At 32.6% G+C, this 17,094-nt stretch overlaps 1 protein-coding gene across 2 annotated transcripts in view; it reads right to left on the bottom strand.

The window, feature by feature from the left end:
- The window catches only part of BCAS3 (BCAS3 microtubule associated cell migration factor), a gene marked incomplete at its 3' end in the record, with an annotated part of 574,649 nt that overhangs the window by 396,792 nt on the left and 160,763 nt on the right, over window positions 1-17,094 (bottom strand). For both annotated transcript variants that reach the window (XM_079725284.1, XM_079725285.1), the window contains 2 exons: window positions 15,503-15,673; window positions 2,734-2,827 (listed from right to left, as the gene is read on the bottom strand). In XM_079725284.1, coding sequence (XP_079581410.1) covers window positions 2,734-2,827; window positions 15,503-15,673 — 265 coding nt within the window. The remainder of the gene's footprint in view (window positions 1-2,733; window positions 2,828-15,502; window positions 15,674-17,094) is intronic.

Here is a 17,094-nt window from a genome sequence, read left to right as displayed (position 1 = left end):
CTATTACTCACAAACTCACAAGCAAGCTAGTATTTCAGTGGTTTATTGTACATATTCATAAGTGAAAGAAATTTTCATTACAGGTTAAAGAAAATAAAGATGAATTTTTTTCTTTCTAGGTTCACATACTATCTAAATATTACCCATGGACCTCTCAGACCCAGGTTAAGAAGCTCTATTTTAGATTCAAGAAGAACTGTAAGAGATCCTAAAACTCATAAAATAGTTCTCATAAAATTCTCTTCCCTCCAAGAAATTACAAGATTTGGTGTGAGACCAAATTAAGAATACAACAGTACAAGAATGTCAATTTATATGTATTGAAGTGTTACATAACACACCAAAGAAAAGATCCATCAAAGAAATAATTGATAAGTTGGATTTCATTAAAATCAAATACTTTGATTTTCAGAAACCATTTCAAGAGAATGAGAAGACAAATCACAGACTGGGAGAAAATATGTACAAAACACATATTTGATACAGGAGTGTTATCCAAAATACACAAAGAACTCTTAAAACTCAACAATCAAAAAATGAACAAACCAATTAAAAAATGGATGAAAGATATAGACAGCTCAATGAATAATATATACAGATGGTAAATAATGTATGATACATCCATACAATAGAATATTATTCAGTGCTAAAATGAGCAATCAAGGCATGAAAAGACACAGAGGAGACTTAAATATCTGCATATTAGTAAGTGAAAGAAGCCAATCTGAAATGGCTACATACTGTAATATTCCAACAATATGACATTCTGAAACTACGAAAACTGGTACACAATGACACAATGATAGAGGTAACTACAACATTCTTTAAGTTATATAAGACGTTCTGGTAACAGTGGAAATTCACAGACAGGAAAAAATACAGCTTCAGACTTCTGAAGCGCCCTAACTATGGCAATATGAAATATACATTAATACAAAGGAGATCTGACATAACAGATGGACTATCAAAATGAGTCATGCTAGTTACTCCAAGTAGAGTGCTACAAGTGACATAGCTTCCAGACTGTTTCTTCAAATTTAACTTAATTCTCACAACATTCAGAATATTTCAATAAATCTTTGTCTTCATTAATTAAATCAATCCTAATGATCAACAATTACTACAAAATCTTCCTCTCTATTGAAAATACCTAAGATAATCAGAGGAAAATTATTCAAAATACTTTAAATTATCCTCTTACCATCATTCTTTATCTGAAAAGATGAAAAGAAGGGGGGAAAGATGGGCCTTTCCATCAATTTTACCTAATATTCTGCAGAATAAGATAAAAATGGCAGCCTCTTCAGACCCACCAAGCAAGGAAAAGATTGCAAACTTACGTAGATTGTTTCAGCTCTGAAAACATAAGAGCAATTTTATATTTTATTCATAATCAAAGTATTTAAAAAATAAGTTCACTGAAGTGGAATTCCACCACTGGACGTATTAAACCAATTCCTAACTATGAAAATTGGTAAGGAGAAAGTATTACATTTTTGCCCTGTTTTTTGCATATAGGAGAACTATGGTTCATTTATGGTTGATGAGAGAAAAATCTTTTTTTAAATAGAATAACAGCAGTTAATCAATACAGAAAATATGATAGAATTAGAAAAACCACCATTCTATAGCCTTCAATGTAACAAAACTATTTAGTAAAAAGTTGTTTCAGAAATGAGGCCAAAATAACACTCTGCACTTGCTAATCTCCACAAGACAACCTATTTGCAAAATGTAGATGTTTGATGGGTCACTAACTTATTCTTGTGATCAAACATAGTATCATAAATTGCAAGAGAGCCTGATATAATATGTCTCCTGCTGGGATGAAATGATGTAGACAGCAATACTTAGGAAGTTTAAAAAAAAATCTTTAGGCCTGAATGTATTTAAAAGCCTTTTAGGGAATAAGGAAAACATTATTATAATGAAAAAAATATGTGACAAATGCAGAGTTTGGATAAGATAACTGCTCTGGACACTGAAATTTAGGGGGAAAAAGGTGAAAGTAATAAATTGGATTAAAAGGAGGTAAAGAGACATAAAATGTAAGGAGTAAACTTTAATTAGACCTTGATTTGAAGCAGTTAGAGAACCCATTTTTGAGACAATTGGGAAATTTTAAATTATGACTTGGATATTAGATAATATAATGTGTTACTTTTCTGAATATAATATAATATTTGGCTATAAAGTACAAGAAGGGCTTACTCTTAGAAAATGCATGCTTAATGCATAGTGGGTGAAATGTCATCACATATGTAACTTACATTCAAACAGTTCAGCAAAATACAAACACACACACACACACACACACACACACACACACTATATTAAAATGTGAAGACCTGTTTAATCAGGGTGACAGTACATCTGTCACTGTATTGTTAAAAAGAAACTTGAAGTTACAGAGAAAATGCCATTCACATACATATGTAGTTTCGAATATTGAAGTCCTTGCCTTACTAATAATACAGAAATTAATGCAATTCAACAGCACTGTTTATCTACTATTATTTATCTACTGCTACTACTTAATCACAACTTTGCTCAGAGTAAAACTAATCTTTAGAGGGTTTCTAAATTTTTATTATAAATTCATTCATTCAATAATCACTTACTGAAAACTATTTACTTATCTCACATACACTAACACATATATTTTCCATTTCCAAAAAATTGGTTGGAAAACCCATAACATAAATGGGAGGCAAGGTGGGGGGGAGGACATACCGCTTGTATTAAAAGCCATACAGCACACTGGTTTTTCATGAGCAGGGAAATGGGCCACGATGCCATCACTGTCAGAATCCTCACTCACAAGCACCTTTACAAAAAGGAAGAAGGTAAATGGAAGTTAACCAACTACTGAGCCTGAAGATACACACAGCTACACCACTGCATCCCTGACCAAATAACATGTTTCCGCTACATTTGAAGATTATTCTTGGCAATATAAGGTGAGAATGTCACTTCAGAAATAGGAAAAGATGTAACATGTCCCCAGCAGATCAATCATATAACCTCTAAAAACAGTTGGTTGACTTGACTGTACATGACAGAGACAATAATTTCTTGAAGCGTAGATTCAGAAAAAAACGAAAAGCATAAAATCAGCTATGCAGAGCTTCATCTAAGAACAGGAACAAGAGTTCTTATTGTGTTATGGCCTGCTGAAAAACTCTTGGCCATGACTGGAACAGAACAGTGAAAAACAACATAAGTTAAATACAAACAAACAGCCGTATATTAGAGGAATTATCGAAATATTTTTTACTTAAAGTACAAAAGTTATGGTCTTTTGTACTTTAATCTAACTCCTAGATTTTAGATGGACACATCACTTCTTTGAAAATATTACCAAGCAAAAGTATATTGGAACAGGCAGTTTCGTATCTCAAATTTATTCCCCTTAATTTTCTTACTAAGCATACTGAAATACAATTTACATTCCATACAATTTGCCCATTGTGAGTACACTGTTCAATGATCCCTAAGGAAAAAAGTTTTAAAATAACATGTATTCGTTTTACAAAGCAAGTAATTAACTCAAGAAACAAAAAAGTTTCACATATCTAATGTTGCAAAGGAAAAACCTACTGTACCAATATTGGATCATGATCGACATAAAGAATTTAATCTGAAGTAATCCAGGAAGTAGTCCTACACTGGCAAAGTTCATTTTTCTTTTAGAGTAAAAAGCTTTACAGAGGTATAATTTACATTCCATAAAAGTCACTTATTTTATGTTTACAATTCAATGATTTTATACAGTACTACAACCATTACAACAATCCATTATATAGAAACATCTGATTTGTCACCCTTTCCTATCTTAATGCTTTAATCTTCTTGCCTTATTGTTCTGGCTAGAACCTGCAATTCAGTTAAGCTGCAGACTGATCGTTTTTCTCTCTGTAGATTCTTTTCATTACCACTTAAACCATTTTTAAGTGTTCACTTCAGTTCTGTTAAGTATACTCATATTGTTATCTAACAGATTTCTAGAACTTTTTCATCGTGCAAAACTTAAATTCTATACCCACTAAACACTAATTCTTCCTCTTCCCTCCTCCCACCCTTAGTAACCACCTTTTAATTTTGTTTCCATGATTTTGACTACTTTAGATATTCAAAATAAAAGGAAGAATTTAGTATTTGTACTTTTGTGACTGGCTATTTCCCTTAGCACAATGTCCTCAAGGTTCATCCACATTGTAACATGTAAAAAGATTTCCTTCTTTCCTAAGGTTGTGTAATATTATTACATTGTATGTATATACCACATTTCTCTTTATCCATTTATCTGGCAATGGACATTTGGATTGCTTCTACCTCCCAGGTACCGTGAATAACACTGCAAAGAACAGGAGTGTGTAAATATCTCTTCAAGATCCTGATTTGAATTATTCTGCATATAAATGCCGAAGTGGGATTACTGGATCACATGATAATTCTATTTTTAATTTTTTGAGAAACTTTCATACTGATTTCCATAAGGGCTGCATCATTTTACATTCCCACCAAAAGTTCACAAGGGTTCCAACTTCTCCCCATCTTCTGACAACACTGTTAAATTCTGTTCTGTTGATAGTGGTCATCCTGATAGGTAGGAGGTGATATTTCACTGTGGTTTTGATTTGCTAATGATTAGTGATGTTGAGCATCTTTTCATATGCTTATTGGACATCCCTACATCTTCTTTGGAGAAATTTCTATTCAAGTCCTATGCCCATTTGTTAATCGGGTTATTTATTATTATTATTATTGTTGAGTTGTAGAAACTCCTTATTCATACTATATATTAATTCCTTATGAGCCATATGATTTACAATGATTTTCTCCCACTCCATAGGGTGCATTTTCACTTGGTTGATTTTTTCCATTTAGACACAGAAGTTTTAAAGTTTGATGTAGCTCCATTTGTCTATTTTTTATTTTGTTACCTGTGCTTTTGGTTTAATATCTAAGAAATCATTGCCTGATCCAATGTCCTAAAGATTTTCTCCTATGTTTCCTTGTAGGAGTTTAATAGTTTCCAGTCTAATGGTTGGGTCTATAATCTATAATCATTTTTGTATATGGAATAAGGTAAGGGTCCAACTTCATTCTTTTGCATGTAGCTATCCAGTTTTCCGAACCTCATTTGTTGAAGAGACTGCCGTTTCCCCACTGTGAGCTTTTTCCAACCTTGTCAAAAATCTTTCGGATGCATATGCATGGTCTTATTTCTGCACTCCCTATTCTGTTCCATTGGTCTACATATCTATCTTTACGCCAGTATCACGTCATCTTAATTACCATTGCTTTGCAATATGATTTGAAATGAGGCAGAGTTGTGTTGTTTTTCTTTTTCCAAGATTGTTTCGGCTTTTCAGGGTCCCTTCAGATACCATAAGAATATAACAATGGTTTTTTCTATTACTGCCACAAAGTGTCATAGAGATTTTCATAGGTATTGCATTTAATATCACATTAGGTGCTATGGATATAACAATATTGTCTTCAAATCCACAAGCACGAGATGTTTTTCCCACTTTTTGTATCTTCTTTCACTTCTTTTAACAATGTATTATAGTTTTCAGTGTACAAGTCTTTCACCTCCTTGTTTTCGTTTATCCCTAAGAGTTTGTTTTCTTTAAAAAAAAATCAACAAAATTGACAGCCCTTAATTAGACTAACAAAAAAAGAGAGAAAATTCAAATAGCTAAAATTAGAAATGATTATTTAGTAACGTATTGTTTAGCTTCCATGTGTTTGTGTTTTTTACATTTTTTTCCCTGTAACTGATTTCTAATCTCATAGCGCTGTGGTCAGAAAAGATGCTTGATATGATTTCAATTTTCTTAAATTTACTGAGGCTTGATTTGTGACCCAAGAAGTCATCTATCCTGGAGAATGTTCCATGCGCACTTGAGAAGAAAGTGTAATCTGCTGTTTTTTGGATTGAATGTCCTATAAATATGAATTAAATCTATCTGGTCTATTGTGTCATTTAAAGCTTGTGTATCCTTATTAATTTTCTGTTTGGATGATCGGTCCATTGGTGTAAGTGAGGTTTTAAAGTCCCCCACTATTATTGTGTTACTGTAGATTTCCTCTTTTAGAGCTGTTAGCAGTTGCCTTATGTACTGAGGCGCTCCTATGTTGGGTGCATATATATTTATAATTGTTATATCTTCTTCTTGGATTGATCCCTTGATCATTATGTAGTGTCCTTCCTTGTCTCTGGTAACATTCTTTATTTTAAAGTCTATTTTACCTGATATGAGTATTGCTACTCCAGCTTTCTTTTGATTTCCATTTGCATGGAATACCTTTTTCCATCCCCTCCCTTTCAGAATGGCCATGATCAAAAAATCTACAAGCAATAAATGCCGGAGAGGGTGTGGAGAAAAGGGAACTCTCTTGCACTGTTGGTGGGAATGTAAATTGATACAGCTATGGAGAACAGTATGGAGGTTCCTTAAAAAACTAAAAATAGAATTACCATATGACCCAGCAATCCCACTACTGGGCACATACCCAGAGAAAACCATAATTCAAAAAGACACATGAGAGGGCTTCCTTGGTGGCGCAGTGGTTGAGAGTCTGCCTGCCGATGCAGGGGACACGGGTTCGTGCCCCGGTCCGGGAAGATCCCACGTGCCGCGGAGTGGCTAGGCCCGTGAGCCATGGCCACTGAGCCTGCGTGTCCAGAGCCTGTGCTCCACAACGGGAGAGGCCACAACAGTGAGAGGCCCGTGTACTGCAAAAAAAAAAAAAAAAAAAAAAAAAGACACATTCACCCTAATGTTCACTGCAGCATTATTTATAATAGCCAGGTCATGGAAGCAACCTAAATGCCCATCAACAGACAAATGGATAAAGAAGATGTGGTACATATATACAATGGAATATTACTCAGCCATAAAAAGGAACGAAATTGGGTCATTTGTAGAGATGTGGATGGATCTAGAGACTGTCATACAGAGTGAAGTAAGTCAGAAAGAGAAAAACAAATATCATATATTAATGCATATATGTGGAACCTAGAAAAATGGTACAGATGAACTGGTTTGCAGGGCAGAAATACAGACACAGACGTAGAGAACGTATGGACACCAAGGGGGGAAAGTGGCGGGGGTGTGTGCGTGTGTGTGAGATGAATTGGGCGATTGGGATTGACATATATACACTAATATATATATAATGGATAACTAATAAGAACCTGCTGTATAAAAAAATAAATAAAATTCAAAAATTCAAAAAAAATAAAAATAAAAATAGAAATGAAACAAGAGCCATTAAAACTGATGTCACAGAAATAAAAAGGATTCTAAGATATATCTATGAGGCCCTCACTGTCCTGAGACCAAAACAAGAGAAAGACAAAAAGAAAACTACGAATCAATATCCCTGATGAATAATGATGCAAAAATTTAAAAGAAAACAGGATCAAACCAAATTCAACACATTAAAAGGATAATACACCAAGAAAAGTGAGACTTATACTTGGAACATAAGGATGGTTCAACATACAAAAATCAATTAATATAATATACCACATTAACAAACTGAAGAACAAAAGATGATTGATTGATCTCAATCAATGCAGAAAAAGAATTTGACAAAATTCAACCACTTTCATGATAAAAACACTCAACAAACTAGGAATACATGGAAACTACCTCAATACAATAAAAGTTACATATGCAGAGTCCAAAGCTAGTATTACACACAATGGGCAAGACTGAAAACTTTTCCTCTAGGATCAGTAAAAAGGCAAGGATGCCAACTCTCAGTACTACTATTCAACATAGTACTATAAGGTCTAGCCATAGCAACCAGACCAAAAGGGGGGGGGGGGAAGAAAAAGAAAATAAATACAAGGCATACAAATCGTAAAAGAAAGAAAATTACCTCTGTAATAGATTTTACAGATTACACACACACACACACACACACACAAAATTCAACAGTTGCAAGATATAAAATTAACACTCACAATCAGTTTCGTTTCTATACACTAACAAAGACCAAATTAAAAAGTAAATTAAGAAAACAATCGCATTTGCTATATCATCAGATTTATCAACTTTGTTAATCTTTTCAAAGAACCAGTTTTGGATTTTCCCCATCATTTCACTGTTTTGTTATTTTGTTGACTCCTGGTCATATTTCTATTATTTACTTCATTTGTCTTGCTTTGGTTATAATTTGCTGTTTTTGAAATCTCTTAATGGAGAGCTAAGATTGTTAATTTAGGACCACTTTTCTTTTCTACTATAACCATTTAAAGCTGTAATTTTCCCATTATTCAATAATATAGCTGCAATTATAATTTCTGATATGTTCTATTTCTATGTTCATTGCATTCAAAATATTTTCTAATTTCCTGGAGACTCCTTCATTTCATAATTTCATTCTATTATTGATTTCCATTCTTTAGATTTGTTTTATGGCCAATCATATGATCTATCTTGGAAAATGTTCCAGATGTTCTTGAAAACAATCTTACTTTTGTAGGTTTTGGGGGAAGATTTAGGTCATGTTGGTTGACAGTCTTAATCAAGTCTTCTAAATCTTTAAAAATTTTCTGTATAGTTTTTCCATCAATTATTGAAAGCACAGTATTTAAATCTCAAACTGTAAATGTTAGCTAGAATTTCTTCTTTCAATCTGTCAGATTCTGTTTAATGCTTGCTGCACTATTTTGTTAGGTGTTTACACATTATTAATTGTCTTACCTACCTATCACATTGACCCTCTTATCATTATGAAACGTCCCTCTTTTCCTCTGGCAATATTTCTTGACTTAAAGTCTTTTATCGGATATTAATATAGCCATTCCAATTCTATTATGGTTATTGTTTGCATGGTACATTTCTTCCATCCTTTTACTTGAAACAATTATGTCTTTGAATCTAAAGTGATTCTGGTCTGACAATCACTGTCTTTTAACTTGAGTCCATTTATAGTTAATATAATTACACACATAATTGGATTTAGGTCTGCCATTTTCCATTTATTTTTATGTCTCAGGTGTTGGTTGTTGCTCTGATCCTCTTCCTTTGTGTTAAACAATTATTTTTAATGTTTACTATTTTTATCTTCTTGAATTAATATCAAGATATTATCTTGAATTAATTTCTTAAGTGGTTACTGTACAGGCTATAAGGTGCTGTATAGACAACAAGATTACACGTTAATTCCACACTTAATTGCAATAAATTATAGCTCCTTGCTCCAATATAGCTCCATTTCCTCCCCATTCCTTTGTGCTATTATTATCATGGGAATTATCAACTGAGAAACATCATTATTCCCTAAAACAATCTTCCAATTACATACATGTTGATATGTTTAATGTTGCCCCAAAGGTCTCTGAGACTCTTTTGGTTTTTTTTTTACTTTTTATTTTCTATTGGATATAGCAGATTAACAATGTTGTATTAGTTTCAGGTGTACAGCAAAGTGATTCAGTTATACATATACATGTATCTATTCTTTTTCAAATTCTTCTCCCATTTAGGTTGTTACATAATATTAAACAGAGCTTCCTGTGCTATACAGTAGGTCCTTGTTGGTTATCCATATTAAATATAGCAGTGTGTACAGGTCAATCCCAAACTCCCTAACTATCCCTCCCCCCAACACTTCCCCCGTGGTAACCATAAGGTCACCATAAGTTCGTTCTCTAAGTCTGCAAGTCTGTGTCTGTTTTGTAAATAAGTTCATCTGTATCATTTTTTTTTAGCTTCCACATATAAGCTATATAATACGATGTTTCTCCTTCTCTGACTTACTTCACTCAGTATGACAATTCTGTCCAGTAATGTACTTATTTTCTAGGGAAAAGATTTGCTTATCTCTTCAATTCATCATAGCTGGGAGTCATTCCCCAATTACCACAAATTCATACATACAAATCACCCCATATAAGTGGATAATGCTTAGTAAATTTATACAGTTGTATAACCATTACCACATTCTAGATTTAGAATACTTCCAACACCCCCAAAATTTCTTCATGATGACTTTAGAACACCAACCACAAGTCCCAGACAATCCCTAGTGTATATTTCATCTCATTTGCCTTTTCTAAAATTTTTCAAAATATTTCAAATAGAATCATGCAATTTATCTTCCATTTCTTTCTAAATATATAATTTTTTTGTTCAACCATATTATTTCAGGTATCATTCATTTCTTTGTATTGTTTACGTGTATTCCACTGTATGGAGGGACCACAACATGTGGGTTCACCAAACAATTCTTGGTAATTTGGATTATTTCCAATTGATTGCTATTATGCATAACGCTGTTATGAATATCTGCACACACATCTTTTTTGTGAAACATGTTTTTATTTCTCTTGGGGAGATACCTAGAAGTGGATTTGCTCAGTCATATGGTAAATATATACTGAACTTTTTAAGAAATAGGAAAAACTGTTTTCCAAAGTATAGATACTTTCATATGTCCACCAGTAGAGTATAAGGTTTCATCTCTCCACATCCTTTTCAACAGTTTGTATTGTATGTCTTTTTAATGAAGGGCAATCTATTGGAGACAGAAATTAGAATGGTGGTCAACAGGGAGTGTGAGAACAGGGGGATGGGGAGTTACTGTTTAATGGGTACAGATGATGAAAAGTTCTGGACATGGATAATGGCAATGGTTGTACAACATTGTGAATGTACTTAATATCACTGAATTGTAAACTTAAAAATGTCTGAATGGCAAATTTTATGTTATATATATTTTACCACAAGTGGGGGGAAACATGGGTTATAAATTATTTCTCTCATCTCTCTTTTCCATTCTTCCATTTGACTTTCAAAAATGTTAGGTAAGAAAAACAAGAAAAAGACAAGAAGCTTATAGGAGCAGTCTCCAGGAAAGTGTGTTAAACCAAGTCTGCTAAATAACTGATAGATTGCTTTAGGAAATATGGTATATACACAGAGCTGTGCAACCATTATGACAATCAAATTTAGAACACTTTCATCACCCAAAAGAAACTTCATAACCATTAACAGTCACTCCCCACCTGATTCCCTCCAAACTCCAAGCCCTAGGCAACCAATCTATTTCCTCTCTATGTAGATTTCCCTATTCTGGACATTTCATATATATAGATTCATACAATATGTGTTCTTTTGCGACTGGCTTCTTCCACTAAGCATAAGATTTTCAAGGTTCATTCATTTTGTAGCATGAATCACTACTTCACTTCTTCTTATTGCTAAATAATATTACACTGTATGTATATACCACATTTTATTTAACCATCCATCAGTCAGTTGATGTACATTTGGGCTCCTCCTATTTTTTGGCTATTACAAATAATGCTGCTACGAACATTCATGTACAAGTTTTTACATGAAAATATATTTTCATTTCTTTTGGTTATATATCTCCTAAGAGCAAATCTCTTCAGAGACAAATTGCTGAGTCAAATGGTAACTCTTTTCCAAAGCAGCTGTACAATTTTACGTTCCCACCAGCAGTGTACCAGAGCTCTCATTTCTGCTTACTGGCCACTGGCATATCATATTTGGAAAGATGGCTATTCAAATCCTTTGTTCATTTTAAAATAAGGCTATTTATCTTTTTATTATCCAGTTATAGGAGTTCTTTCAATATTCTGGATACGCACACAAATGAATGCAAATAAAACAAATGGTGAGAGCTGAATATGGTCTGTAGCCTAGTTAACAGTAAAGCGCCATTGTCAATATCCTGGTTTTGATATTTCACGACAGTTATATAAGATGTCACAGTTTGGGGAAACTATCTGCAACTTACTGTGAGTCTACAATTATTTCAAAATTAAAAGTTAAAAATGTAGAGCAGGGACTTCCCCGGGGGTCCAGTGGCTAAGACTCCACGCTCCCAATGCAGGGGGCCTGAGTTTGATCCCTGGTCAGGGAACTAGATCCCACATGCCGCAACTAAAGATCCCGTGTGTCACAACTAAAACAAGATCCCGCATGCCGCAACTAATAAAAGATCCCACATGCCACAATTAAAAAGATCCTTCAATGCCACAACTAAAAAGATCCCGCATGCCAGGCAAGCCAAGTAAATAATAAATAAATATATTCTTTTAAAAGAGTATTAAAAAAATGTAGAGTATACTGCAAGCTTTTTGATTTCTTTCATGCTGATAGGTGACAAGTGGTATCTTACGGTAGTTTTGTCTTTCTCTTATAACAAGTCAAGTCTAAAGATTTTACACCATTTGTAAGTATTTTATTTTTTCACTGAAATATTTTGTCCTTTGTCCACTTTTCTATTTTAACTCAATCTTATGATGCCCTTTCTTTTCATATATTATAACCCTACACCTCTCTTTCCAATACAATTAGCATTGAGTACTCTACTTGATGGTACTAATACAGAAGCCATCCAGCAAAAAGGCTCATTAATCTTGGTGAATACCAAAACCTCATGCCACTATATAGGATTCTTTGAATCTTCCCTTTATGAAGTTCACAAATATAACCACCAGATACTTTTGTACAGATTCTCTCCACTGCATCATCATCTTGCCTAAAATATCAATATCAAATCAATAACAGCGATATCCCAATACAGTTGTCCTGAGACACTTAATTTTTACTCACTACTTAACTAAACAGGCTAAACCCCCAAGTATATGTATCAACAACTTGAGTTTATTAAAACAAAGCAAAGCAAGGTGGATACAAGGTGGATAAGGCTTTATCATATGAACAAAAAGATAGACAAACACCACAGGAACCATCAAATTACTATGAATAACACTTGTATTTGCACTCAGGGCAAGAAATAACTCTAGTTTATGTTATCATTCTGGAGTGTTTTTCTTTGATTAGAGACTTTGCCACCTTGTTAACTGAAATTATATAAATTTATAAAGGCAAATTATACCGCTTAACTTATCCTAGCCATGAAATGCTTTTAAATAAAACATGAAAGTAACACAGACAAAAATGGACAAAGTCAAGCAAATACATTCCCCTTTAATGCAGGTACCATACGGTGATCCTGTCACCATCAAATCAAACTAATCAATTCAGCATCAGAAAGATGGTGAATCAAATTTTATACACTATCCCTGTAAACATGAAAATATCTTTATTAAAGGCTCAATGGCTTTAAACAGCAAAAGTGCACATAATGTCAGCTTTAGTTCCTGATATGTATAGGGACAAGAAGAAACACTACAGCTAAGGTCAAACATCAGTGGGAAAGGGATAAAAGTGATAAATCCGTGACATTAACCACTGCAGTCTTTCTAATACAATCCAGCATAACCTAAAAACAGCTTTGTACTTCAACTGAACTATTTATCAGAGACAAAAATGTCTTCCTGACAAAAAACAGATTCACATTAATAAAAGAAAAGAAGACAGTATTATATTGAGGAAATCTTATTGCTTAAAAAAAATTATAATTCCTTAAAAATGCACATAGTAACTTATTATTTATTTCCTGTCTTTTAATAGAATTTTTAAATCAATCAAAATTGCAGAATATGTTATAAGTAGGAATGAAAAGAGATTATGCTCCCAACAAATAATAGAAAAGATAAAACTTTTCAGGTTGAGCAACACTTTCACTTTTTTAACTTTTAAAAGTTAACATTTCTATGATTCTTATTTCCTAATGAACAACTTTACTTGTTTCCAGGGTTAACAATGAACTTATCACAGAAAAATGAACTTTTGTACAATCTACTGTTCACTTCCATATTCCAAATGTGAGAATTCCAATTTAAAGTTATAAAAAGTTAACAAAGAACTAGGGGAAAAAAAACCCCAAAGAAACCACATGTGAAAACACAAGACCTAATGCTATGCTTTTCGTATAAATTAAAATTTTCTTTTTACTCATTACATAAATTAATGAGTTATAGCTCTATTTCATCAAAAATAATAAGAGATAACATTTTCAACTTTTAAATTACCACAAATCAGTCTGTCAACAAATGCTAGATGCTTAACAGATTTAAATCCACTCACCAAACTAGACAGTGTTGAGGAGGGTTGTTACTACTTAGTAAATGTGGGTGGCCTTGGAGGTGAATTAATTAAGAATCGAAGGACAAAAGAAAATATTTTTTACTTTAACACTCATAAAACACTAAGGATTTATATATTTAATTCCAATTTAAAAAGAGAACATCTGTATGTGTCTATCAACTTGAGCTAATTAACACAACTTTAAAAAAAAAGTCATTACAGTCAACTGAAACGTTTGCTAGCACTTCATTAAAACGAGTTTTAAACAGGAATACAAGTCTGTAACGTATCTGACTAACCACAAAGTTAAGATGGGAAAGGCAGAGAACTATATTATTCAGATTTTAAATAAAGTGTAATAGCCAGATTCAATAACCCAGAAATTCAAATATTTTTTGGGTGTTTTAATTGCAGCACAGTCCATATTTTTTTGAAATGCCACTTGATCTTACTATAGGAATTAGTATACGAGTACCAGCCAAATGTAATCTTTCATCAAGATGTAGAGCCACATATACTGGAAGCAGATTTTCTCCAAAGAACATGCAATATTTAGGGTTAATATTTTAATGGCTCACATAATTATGCCCTGAAAATGGAATTAAATATAAATTCTCTATAAAATTAAAATACTTTCTATTTCCAAATCTTGCTCTACTTCTATCTCAGTCTAGTAAAATCAGGTTTACATTGTGCATTTATAGCAAGGATCACAAACCATGAAAATTACCTTCCTTTCAGAAATGTATTTTAAAATTCATGACTATGATTTAAAAGAAAATACTGTCTATGAATGTATGAGGGAGAAGAACAAAACCCAACTGGTTTCTCTCTAGCAAGACTTACATAAGCATAACATATTTCTCCATGTTTATAATTACTCCTAAATGTTTCTGAACATAGGCGGAAGATATAAGATCTTATAATAAGTTATTACCATTTATATATTCTAATATACTCTTTGAGATTTTTTGTATTTTTTCATATTTATAAGGAAGTATCTGTAATAAAATCTGTAATAAAATTTATTAATATTGTCATTTATTACCATCATAATTAGTCATAATTAGTCGAAGTTATAACAAGTGTCATTAAAAAAAAGAAACAGTACTAAACAGTATAAAAGAGATACATAATTATTTATTTATGGAACAAATGTCCTGATGAGAGATAGCAAGAGAATTCTATAGAACCTCAATTTTACCTTCAGGTTTGATACATTAACAATGTCTGAAATAATAGGTTTTAACATGTTACTCATCATTTTTTAAAAGGGTCTACACCATTTATAGTTTTCATAAAATACTGGCTATATTCCCTGTGTTGTACAATAATTACTCATCATTTTTTGAAAAAAACAAAATTCTAACCTGAGATAACCTTAATTTTCTACAATTCCAAATTAACACATCTCCAAATACATTTTGTATGATCTTGATCCCAAATGATATTATCAGTCACTCCATCCTCTGCACAAAATGAACATCACATGCATCACATGTTCTTACCTGGCCCTCTCCAACTGTCTCAGTGTCGATTACTGTGATGATGCCTGGGACCAGAGGACTCCGCCTTGAATTACTATGGATGGCAACATCATCTTCTGTCACACCTGAAGGCAGCGTGCCTGTCAGCTGAGTCACCACCTTCCCAACCATTGTCAGGCCAGTTTTCAATGTCTATACAATGAAAGGTAAAATGTATGACATCACATCAGTATTTGGATTCTAAGTAGTAATACATGTTTTGTTAATTCACATTAAATTATTTATTCTCTAACAAGCTTATATGTAGCAGTGCACTGTCACAAAAATTCAGTCTGATTTTTATAAGATCTTAAATTTTAGTTAGAAAATTGTTATTAGATTGAGTGAATGGTATCAGTAGATTCCCCAAAGCCAGCATGGTGAGAATAAAGCTATAGGTAAATAATTAAAGAGTTTGTTTCACATGAGGATACAATTATACATTTATTAACAATATTTATTTTCCCCTCTCTTCAATGCGCATAACTTAAAATATGTGAAATATTAAGAAGTAGCAACTATGTGATGTTCTATTTTTTAAACAGTATAAATCTAATATTGAGTCAACTTTTTAGCAGGAAAAAGACTGAGATACTGGTAGAATTCATATGTGAAAACAACTTTGATTCCAAATTAAATCTATAATATGATGTTATATAATATTGTACATCAAGATTTGGCATGTAGAAAATACAGTCTCCATCTAAGATACTTTTACTAGATGAATGAAACATCATATAAAATTAACCAAGAAGGTTCTTTTCTCTCTGCTAACAGAAAACAATTAAATGTAATGCTCCTAATATATTATTTCAGTTAAAGACAACTTAAGACATTTCAGAATTACATTTTAGTTCCATTTCGTTGAAAACAAAGAGATGAAACTAACTCATATGCATGTTTTCTTTTATGTGAATCTCATCTGATTATTCTCATAACCATTAACAAACAATCACGTTAAGTAACGGGGTTTTTTCTTTTTGTCTGAAAGGGAAGAAAGTGAAAACAAAGAGAAAATTATGTGATTCATAAACACATTAACATATCTAATCATTAGAGCCAAAATAAGTTGTCTAGATTACATGGACATATCAGAAATTATGTATGATACAATAGACACATATCCTCATACTGTGAGGAAAAGTTTTTATTAAAATACTTCAAATTAATCTTCAATACCATGACTTGCTCTTTTTAAAATAATTATGGACCTATATTCTGGCATATGCTATAGTTAAATTTTAAAATGTATATTATATATACAGCATTTCAAATATTAATTTATAAATGCTAGGCAAAAAAGGTTGTTTATAAAGGCGTAAATGTAATTTAAACAACAACCAGATGGAACTAAAAAAAAGGAAACATACATAATATATGTATTATTTTACTGTAGCTATGTTCCATGGAAACTTGATTATGAACTCAGAAATGGTTAAGGTTCTTTAACAAAAATGATCTGGATAGATCTCCTCAGACACCTCTACTCTTTATTTTTATTTTTATTTTTTTTTGCGGTACGCGGGCCTCTCACTGTCGTGGCCTCTCCCGTTGCGGAGCACAGGCTCTGGACG

This window comes from Hyperoodon ampullatus (assembly GCF_949752795.1).
Source record: "Hyperoodon ampullatus genome assembly, chromosome: 19".
Classification (NCBI taxonomy): domain Eukaryota; kingdom Metazoa; phylum Chordata; class Mammalia; order Artiodactyla; family Ziphiidae; genus Hyperoodon; species Hyperoodon ampullatus.
This window is presented reverse-complemented; position numbering and strand designations above follow the sequence as displayed.